We start from the raw sequence: 9,136 nt of genomic DNA on the forward strand, positions 1-9,136 counted from the left end.
GTAGCAGGTGCTGGAAGTCCGGCCGCCCGCCCGGCGTCACCCAGCGCCGCCTGCAGCCCCAGCCCTCGGTGAAGGCGCACGAGAAGACGCACGGCACGTTGGGCAGGAGGTAGCGCTTGAAGAAGTCGGCGTACGAGAAGGAGGCGGGGCTCGCGATGAAGTCCACGCGGCCCGGGGACGCGCCTGCCCCGCCAGCCGGCTGCCCCCGCAGGCGTCGGAAGTGGCTCTCTGCGAACGCTAGCGTCTCGCGGTCCATCCCCGGCCAGGCCCGGCCCGGCCCCGCCTCAGGCCCCTCGCAGCCCGGCCCTTTAAACCAGGAGGCGACGCGGAAGTACTTGCTACAACTACTTCCGGAGCAGACGCCTCCGTGCCAGCCGGTGCGAAAACCGCGCGGCACAGGCTCTTGGAGACTGAGGTCGGCCCGGCGCGGGCGAGCGGAATCAAGAGAACGCTGCCACAGTTCCTGCCCGAGGACGAACCTCGGTGCGCCGGACCCTGGGCGCACGCGCAGAGCAGCCTACGGCCCCCGTTTTGCGCAGGCGCGGCAACGGCCCACAGCACCTCTGGAGCTAGGGCTCCGTCCGGCGTCCCACAGCTCCAGAGCCGAGTCTCGCCGTCTGCGCACCTTCGCGGTGACACAGGTTAAGCCGCGCCCCCAGTCCGCGGTCGGGCCTGGGCCGCAGTCCTTCCGGCCCTCTCCGGCTTAGTCCCGCCAGCTGCTGCTGCCGCGATAAGAACTCCCGTTCTGACCGAGGGGCGCCGGGGCCAAAGGTGGGGGCCGGGGGGCGGTGGGGGCCGGAGCGGAGCGGCGGGAGCCCGGAGGGGGACAGTGGGGATGGGGGCCCGGAGGGGGGCGATAGGGGCCCGGAGGGGGCGTGGGGCCCTGAGGAGATGCTGGGGGCCTGAGGGATATTGGGGTCCAAGGGGTGGTGGAGTCTTGCAGTGGGTGGTAAGGGAATGCCTGTGTGGGGAATGCAAAGTGACGATTTGAGGCTGCACATCAGGACGGAAGTGCGTAGGGAGGGGTGACAGGTCGGGGTCTGAGCGTGCTAGAGGAAACGTGTGAGCGCCAGCCTGCCCCCAGTCTGGACAGGAAGAGCGCAGGCTCCTTGCTCCGGGAGCTTGCAGATGGCACAAACGCGGAGCGGGCTCGGGAGGGTACAGGGCTGGGCAGAGCCTCCCCGGTCTCCCAACTGGTCAGGCGCGGGAAGGAACCACCAGGGCCGCTCATCCCGGTGACTGAGGGACAGATGCACCTGGGCAGTCTTGCATGCGGTGAGAGGGGCCTGACTCAGCCCTGCAGCTGCGCATTTACAGCTCTGACTTGGTGACCATGCTTCCAGAAGTCTGGGTGCCGTCGTGCGTCATTCCTGAACAGAGGGGACACGCTCAGTGACAGGGTGGGGTGGGTGGGGTGAGTGCCGCCCCTCTGTCGAATGAAGAAGAAGCCACCCTGTTTACCTTTGCAGGGGAGAGGAGGGAGCTCTCCTCAGGTGGGACTCTGAGCTTTGGTGGGGGCCGGAGGGGGACCCTGGCCACGTTTCCTGAAGCTTACCCCAAAGGATAGCAGGGTGGACCGCAGATCAGGAAAGGCAGAGGAGAGGGGGCTGGGAATGGGATGAGTTTGGGAGCGTCTGCGTCCTGGGCGGAGCTGAGCACACCAGCGAGGTGGGCAGATGGGGCAGCACGGAGTGTGTGATCCCGTGTGTGCTGAGCTGCCTGCCCAGTGGCCTCGCTGTGCCTGGTGTGGTGCATGTGTGGGGTTCGTCATGGGGCCAGTGTGCATGGAGTCAGGGAGAACATGCGAGGGGGTCATTGTGGGGAGGAGCCCCCTGGTCCCATGCACGCTGGACTCCTCAACACATTCTGAAATGCAGCTGTTTTTACAGGCACCCCTTCATTGCTTCCTGTGTGAAGTCTCTCTCCTCCTTCCCCCCCCCATACACACATAAACACACACACGTGGTCTCTCAAGTATGTGTGTAAGCGTCTACTGTTTCTAGGCTTTTTTAAAGAAAGTGACCATGCACTGTCCACATCTTGCTGCAAGTCGACTGACTGCTCCGTGATTTTTGGATTGCAGTTGTGAATGCGGATCATGGGGGGCAGTCAGGAAAAGTGTGGGAAGCAGTGTTTGCTGTTATCCGAAGATTGAGAAAGCGTGAGGAAAGTGTGTGTCTCGGGAGAAATACGAAATTGAGATAGGTGTTGACTGGAAAGAATCCCGGGATTCTGACTCCTTGAAGCTCAGGTCTTGAAACCAAGTTTCCTACAAAGGGGGAGGCTTTGGGCCAGAGGTCCGCGTGCTCCCCAGGATTGTTGGCACAGCCCAGCCAGGAGCCAGGCTGGGACATGGGACCTTGTGTTCTGTGCTGTGCTTCCTCTCGTCCACACGGTGGCCCTCTGGTGCTGGAGCTTGGGCTGCAGCGCCAGCTGTGTCCCCAAAGGCCCCCCGGCACCTTCTGGGAACCCTGAGAGACGTCCTTTCTTGAGCCCCACTCGGACCTACTGAGTCAGAGCATGGGGGCGGGCAGGACGCTGCTCTGAGCCCTGACGGGGCCCAGCCATGCAATGTGCCCACAGCGGGAGGGGAGAGAATGCAGCAGAAGTAGAGACAGGTCCTCGTTCTCCTTTCTGAGGGTGAGAAGGACAGTGCACGCCATGGGAGAAGGCCATGCTGTGGCCCTGAGACCCCCCAGCAGCTCATGTGAAACTCCCAGGTCGAGAGTGGGAGCAGGAGGTAGAGGTAATGGAAAAGGTGGCCGCAGACGCCGGGAGACACTGCTCCCACTGTTCTGCCTCCAGACCGCCTTGTGTTCAGGAGGCCTTGGAACGGGCGTGAGACGTCACTGGTTCTGTCCCTCTGGAAACTGACTAAATATAGGTTGTTTACTTGGTGCCGAGGCCCACTCCAGGCCACAGGCCAGGCACCGGCACTGAGCGACGTCCACATCCAACAGTGCATCGTACGGAGGACCGTGCCCCATTCACATGCCTGCTCACGCCTCGCCATGAGTGTCCTTGGAGTGCTGTCCTGGGGTCTTCCCATCCTCATTCAGCTCCATCCCAGGTTCAGCTCAGGGTAACGTAGGCTCCAGGTTGAAGAGGCGAGGACGAGACAAGGCCTCCAGGAACATAGCATAGATCAGACACCCAGGTCAGCAGGAGGGAGGAGGAAGACCAGTTGAGGTGGATACAGTCGCTGTTTCCATGTGTTTACCTGCTGCCCACGATGGGCTGGCCTTGTGCCCATGGCACCCTCCTCCTCATGTTAGCCTTGTCTGGCGTGTAGACAGAGCCTGTCAGCATGTAGGCTCCTGGGAGCTCTGGCAGGTACCATGTGGTTAGCGTAGGGTCTGTTACCAGGGAAGGGGAGCCCTTGGAGGTAGCCGTGGGCAGGAGGGGAGGGGGCCGCTGGAGGCCTCGGGGCTGGGAGTGAGAGACCAGGGAGGAAGCATGCTGTGTTGGACAGAGGTGGGCAGTACATTTGGCCACCTGGAGGCCTGGGTGGAGCAACCCTCACATGTGGTGCACAGTCTGTCTGAAGAGTGGCTCGGGCAGAGCAGGGGACACACAGTCCTCACATTCAGTACACAGTCTGAAGAGTGGCTTGGACGGAGCAGGGGACATAGTGACAGGTCCTCTGTTCCTCCTGCTCATGGTTCATTCCTGTCTCTTTGTCCTTGGTCTTTGAATTCTGGCGGATTTCAGAGTTGGTGCTGTTCCTCAGTCTTCAGTCACTTTAGGGGAGGATAAACAGGCCCAGAGGGGGAAGGAATGTGCTGCAGACCCTGCAGTGCCCTACCCCATCACTGGAGTTGGAGCTCAGGAGTCCCCAGGACACAGGCTTTTGTTGGGAGGAACTCAGTGTCCACACCGCAGCAAGCTCGCCAACACGGACAGTGCTAAACAACATAGGCCTTCCCTCTTTGTGGGTGGGAGATGGTGTGTGGCTCGGGTGGCTGAGTGGCAGGAGGGTCCCTTTGGCTAGGAGGAGCAGGGCCAGACCGGCTCCAGGTGCTGACCGGCACAGCCAGCATGGTCTGGGGTGGGGCCCCAGCACCTGGACTCTGACCTTGGTCTTAGACTGGGAAACACCAAAACTTTAGTTGGTATCCCCTGGTGCTAAGAATAGAGGTCTTTCCACCCCGATGAGTCCGTGTGACAGCAGCAGCCTCATGGCACCAGGGTGCTGGTGGGGACCTCACGGGTCTGGGCTGATAGGCCCCCAGGCGGGCCGCACCCTGTAGTCTGTGTTTGTTCCAAAGTCAGGTGGATGTCCCTCTTGCTGGGGACAGATGTCTGAGGAGGACACATTTGCTCTCTGGTTCCCTCTGTCCAGCGAGAGACGAGATCCCAGAGGAGAGGCAGCCACACCGTGTTTCTGCACCATAGGCTCGGAAGACTCGTGTGTGAGCTCTCTGGAAGGTGACTTGGTATTGGGCCTTTACTGGCCACTCCCAGAGCCCTCCTGAGGTCCCATGGGAGCTTGCTGTCTGCTGGATGCATCGCTTACTCCCCCGGCACTTGGTTCTGTGTAATTAGGAAGCTCCCTGCGACGCAAGATCTTTTCTCATCTTGCCCATCTTTTGTTGCCTGATGGGGCATCACGGAGCAGTCTGGGCCCTAGTACAGTGTCACTCCATTAAGGAGCCAGTCAGGTTTCTGTGGACCCTGAGCTGCAGCAGCCAGGGACCATGTCAGTGTCGGCTCCATAGGGCCTACTGCTCCACAGGGACTGTGGGGCCTAGAGCCCATGGCCAAGATTCAGAGACTCCCTGAGGCCCTGGCCACACTGTGAAGGCCACGCTTCTTGGTATCGTAAGAGGTGACAACAGTGATTTGTTCTCCCATGTTTACAAGTGAGGCCATTCCATGATCGTGTGTGCTCGTGGCAGCAGGAGGCAGGGGGGTGGAAGACAGGCCCCAGACAACTGGACCTCAGGCCACGAGGGAGGTGCACGAGGCACTCCCAAGCCTAGATGTGGCCAAGTCCTCATCACGTACTTGTGGTGTGACCTTGCAGAGGTTGTCCTTCTTCCCGGCTTTGTGGGTGCTCTCTGGTCAGTGAGAGGGCGCACACGGTGCTCTGGAAGGGTTGTCTCACATCCATCATGCCTGACTGCAGACTCTGTCAGCAAACGCAAACTGTAGATGTGAACAGTGCACCTTTGCTGCTTATGGTTGGGTAAAAGTGCAGACAGATGTATACCTGGAGCTCGATGATGACACAGAACATGATGAAATTTGTGGGCAATGCAGGAAGAGAAAGGTCTGCCCGTAGGATGGTTTCCTTATGATGAAGACTTCAAGAGGAGATCGTAGTGTGGGAACGTGTGAGGAGTATGTGTTGGTGGGGTTGTCACAGCAGAAGTGGTGTTCTTATGAAGGGTCTGGCAGTCACATCAAGCCATGGACCCATCCTGCCTGTACCGGGGTGGTGTGGGTCCCCAGTGTCCCCAGCACCCTGAGCTGTCCTATTGTCTGCAGTCTAGGTGTGCTGACACATGCTCCCCTCACCCCTCCACTAACCTGTCCCTCTCCTCCAGAGGCGGAGTGGCCGTGGCCGTGAGACAGACCAGCCTGGGAGCCAGATGAGCAGAGAGATCTGCGTGCACTCCTGGCCTTGCTCCTACTACTTAGAACCGGAGAAGCGATGGGTTTCTGGAAAGCTTTCGTTAACAACGCACTCCCTGAGATTTGCAGCTGATAAAACTGGGGAGGCCCTAGTCAGCTTCCCCCTGTCCAGTGTGATTGAGATCAAGAAGGAGGCTTCTCACTTTGTCTTTAGTTCCATCACTGTTCTGGAGAAGGACCACGTCAAGCACTGGTTCAGCTCCTTGCAGCCCAGCCGGAATGTGGTCTTCAGCATCATCGAGCATTTCTGGAGAGAGTTGTTGCTGTCTCCGGCGGAAGTGCCACTGCCTGCAACTAAGGGGAAGCAGCTGACAGGTCTGATGGCCTGTTCCCAGAAGCGCCTGGAAGAGACAGCCCGTGTCCTCCACCATCAGGGTGAGCAGCTAGACAGCATCACCAGGGGCCTGGAGAAGATGGACTCTGACCTGGATGTGGCTGACAGGTACTGGGGTGCTTCGGACATAGGGGTTACGTCCCTGCCGTGCACGGTTATAGTGGGCAGGCAATGGCCTGGTGCAAAGCTCCAGTTTCATGTGAACAAGGGGTATGGCTCATTTCATCCCATGGGGAAAACTGGCCAAGAGGCCAGGTCACACACACAAGGTGTGCTGTTCTGCACAGCCCTGTAGCCACAGGGTTTGAGCTGAGGCTCTGGCTCCAGGAGCTGCCACTTTTGCTGCCACAACAGCCACTCCCAAACCAGGGACCCCCCCCTTCAAACATCAGGGACCCCAAAGGGCTGTTGTTTATGTGAGTATGTATGCCAGTCCTGCTATGTTTTTGTAAAAACTGAGACATTGAAAAATCATGAGCTGTTCATTTGAAAAGCGTGATAACAAACCCACGACCTCATAACATAAGTACCTTTGTACTCTGCTCTAGCTTTGCTGGAGCAGACACGTTTAGTGGGAAGAATGGCACCATCAGGATTCCACATCTCCTTCCAGAAGGACTTTGTCAGACACAGGCAGGCGTCCCTCATGCTTCAGCAGCCTGCCTCCCGTGTGCTCCTGTGTCCCGGGGCTGCAGGTGCTCCCTGCACATACAGGACAGCGAGGGCAAAAAGCTGAGTGGCACCTGGTGCCACTGTGAAGAAACAGACCCCAGAGGGTCCCGGATAGCCCAGCTGCGTTCTGTGTGAGAGGCACTTAGTGCTTATGAAGGCTGCCTGAGAGGTCCAACCAGGTGGCCACCTCTCGCTATGGGCCCTGAGCATAGGCACCAAGCCTCACATCAGAGCTGCGCAGCCCCATGTGACCCCACTTTTCGGGATATTCTGTCCTGAATGCCTGCTTGGTAAAGGGCTAGCACTGCAGGGGACAGGGCCCCCGATCTTACCCTTAGGAGGGCTGCCTGTGGCGGCCAAGGTGGGAGGTCCTCAGATTTCTGTGAGTTTCCATCCTGGGAACATAGCTGGGCAGTTTCTACCCTTTTGTGCCATCTTGGGGCCAGGGACATCATGGGACTGAGTGGTGGGCAGGAGTGATGTAGGTCACTTCCAGGCCTAGTCTCTGAACGCTTCCCACCCCACCTGCCATCCATCTTCCCTCACCTGTGGCCTCATGCGGAGAACCTACTCTGGAACCCTGGCCTGAGCTGGACCTTTGTGGCCACATGGCCTTGCAGAGCTGGCCAGATAGTCTTCTGGAGTCAGTCCAGCCCCAGCCCTCTGCTAGAGAGCTACGTGGGCATTAGACAGTGAGAATCTAGGGAAGAAGACCGCACCAGCTGGAGAGTAGTGAATCAGCATTGTCACACACTGCTGTTGGTTAACCCTTTCAGAGAACAATCTGCCAGTTTAGAAATGTTCTTTTAACAAAAGGCAAAGTGAAAAGACGGACCTGAGGAGAGGAGAAGATGCTTGTAACACGCATTCACATTCCCACCCAGGGATGTATACCTAGCGAGGCAGAGAGCTCGCAGGGCAGAATTCAGTAGAGAGATGGCTGGAGGCTGTTGACTGAGAGCCAGCTGCTGTTGCAGAGATCCACCGATCCTGGGGCTGCTTCCCCACACAGAGATGCAGAGGAAGGTCGGCATCTCGGGCAAGTCGCGGGCTGTGCTCTGGCTCACAGCCCACGGCCCCATGTTGGCTCCATGGCTGCATCAGAAGCTGCTGGCAGTATTCTACCAAGCCACTGGGAAGAGGCACAGGGAGGGCTAGGGCCCATAGCCTTGTCTTTAAGCGGGTGAGCCCAGCCCACAAAAGAGAGGTACTGGCACCCCAGTAAGTAGAGAAAGGTAGATTAAACCAACACGTGTAGGTGTGGGATAACACCGACGGCTGGACAGGGTGTGGGTCGGGATGAGAAGTCTCGTGTCACCATCACTGACAGGACTTGGCTTGGCCACCCGTAGGACCTAGCAAAGTTGAAGGTGCACAGACCCCATGACCAAGCCCTGTGTATGTGCTGGGGCACACGTGCCGAGGCAGCCGTAGTCATTCGGCCCTCAAGGGGATGCAGTGATGAGTCACAACTCTGCAGTATTTGAATGGAGGTCGGTCAGAGCTGCCAGCTGAGGAAGAGTTCTTGAGACACCTTCAGTGCATGGTGGTCATTTCATCAAAGCTTGGGCACCGGACCTGTGGGCAGAGAGAGCTGCTGCTGCCTGCTGCTCCCTGCTGCCACCTGCTGCCAGGGGTTACGATGAGCAGAGGGTTCCATACTTTGGGGGTGGGGGAAGTAAAGACAAGGGAGGTTCAGAAGGGTCTTTGTCTGCTAAGGAAGACACAGGATACCGGAGCCCTTGCTTTGTCAAGCCAAGATGGTTCTCCTTATAACAAGGGAGCTTCCTGGAGGAGCGGGATAGCCTGCCTGCCTCGGGTTTGCCAGCGGGCTGCAGGTTAGGACAGTTCATTTCACCTGCCTGTCCTTCTGCCTTTGTTTCCCACATCACTGCTGACTCAGACGCAGTGCTCAGATTCCTGTGGAGCTGCACAAACCGACTTGGATCCACTTCAAAGCCGGGTTATAAAACAAAACCAAGCTGCACGTAGACGTGGACAACAGAGCACCACTTTAAGAGTTTTCAAATGGGCAAAGTAGCAGGATGGCAAAAACGCAGGGAGCACTGACCTGTGGAAGCCCGAGCTGGAGGGGTGTGCACCGGCCATACGTGCCACAGCTCTACGGAGAGCTCCCACAGAGCTGCCCAAGGGCCCTCCTCATAGGGGCCTCCTGGCTTGTGGGGGCGTCCTGGCTCGTGGGGGTCGTTGGCTCAGGTGTTCGGTGAGCATGAGACATGTTCTACCTCTCCCTTTTAAAGTGTGTTCCTTCTGGAACTCTCCTCATCTAGCTATTGGCCATTCTGTTTTGATCTTTGATAGCGTTCACATTCTCTCCTTGTTTATTCTACTACTTTTTGAGTTTTGTCTTCTTTCTACCCTTCCATTTTTGTGATCTTTTTAATTTCTAAGATTTATTTAATCTTCAAGTGTTCCTTTTTGGATAGACTGTTTTGTTTTCTGGGCTGCTGTTTTCTTCATCTCTTGGGATTT

At 57.9% G+C, this 9,136-nt stretch overlaps 2 protein-coding genes across 2 annotated transcripts in view; one reads left to right on the forward strand and one right to left on the reverse strand.

The window, feature by feature from the left end:
- JMJD4 (jumonji domain containing 4) overlaps window positions 1-334 on the reverse strand; it is a 7,336-nt gene extending 7,002 nt beyond the window's left edge. Inside the window, exon 1 of the mRNA XM_059416281.1 lies at window positions 1-334. Coding sequence (XP_059272264.1) covers window positions 1-256 — 256 coding nt within the window. The 5' untranslated portion in view covers window positions 257-334.
- A 213-nt stretch (window positions 335-547) lies between these two features.
- The window catches only part of SNAP47 (synaptosome associated protein 47), a 41,108-nt gene continuing 32,519 nt past the window's right edge, over window positions 548-9,136 (forward strand). The window contains exons 1-2 of the mRNA XM_059416280.1: window positions 548-771; window positions 5,550-6,079. Coding sequence (XP_059272263.1) covers window positions 5,595-6,079 — 485 coding nt within the window. The 5' untranslated portion in view covers window positions 548-771; window positions 5,550-5,594. The remainder of the gene's footprint in view (window positions 772-5,549; window positions 6,080-9,136) is intronic.

The sequence above is a fragment of the Mustela nigripes genome, chromosome 12 (assembly GCF_022355385.1).
Source record: "Mustela nigripes isolate SB6536 chromosome 12, MUSNIG.SB6536, whole genome shotgun sequence".
Classification (NCBI taxonomy): domain Eukaryota; kingdom Metazoa; phylum Chordata; class Mammalia; order Carnivora; family Mustelidae; genus Mustela; species Mustela nigripes.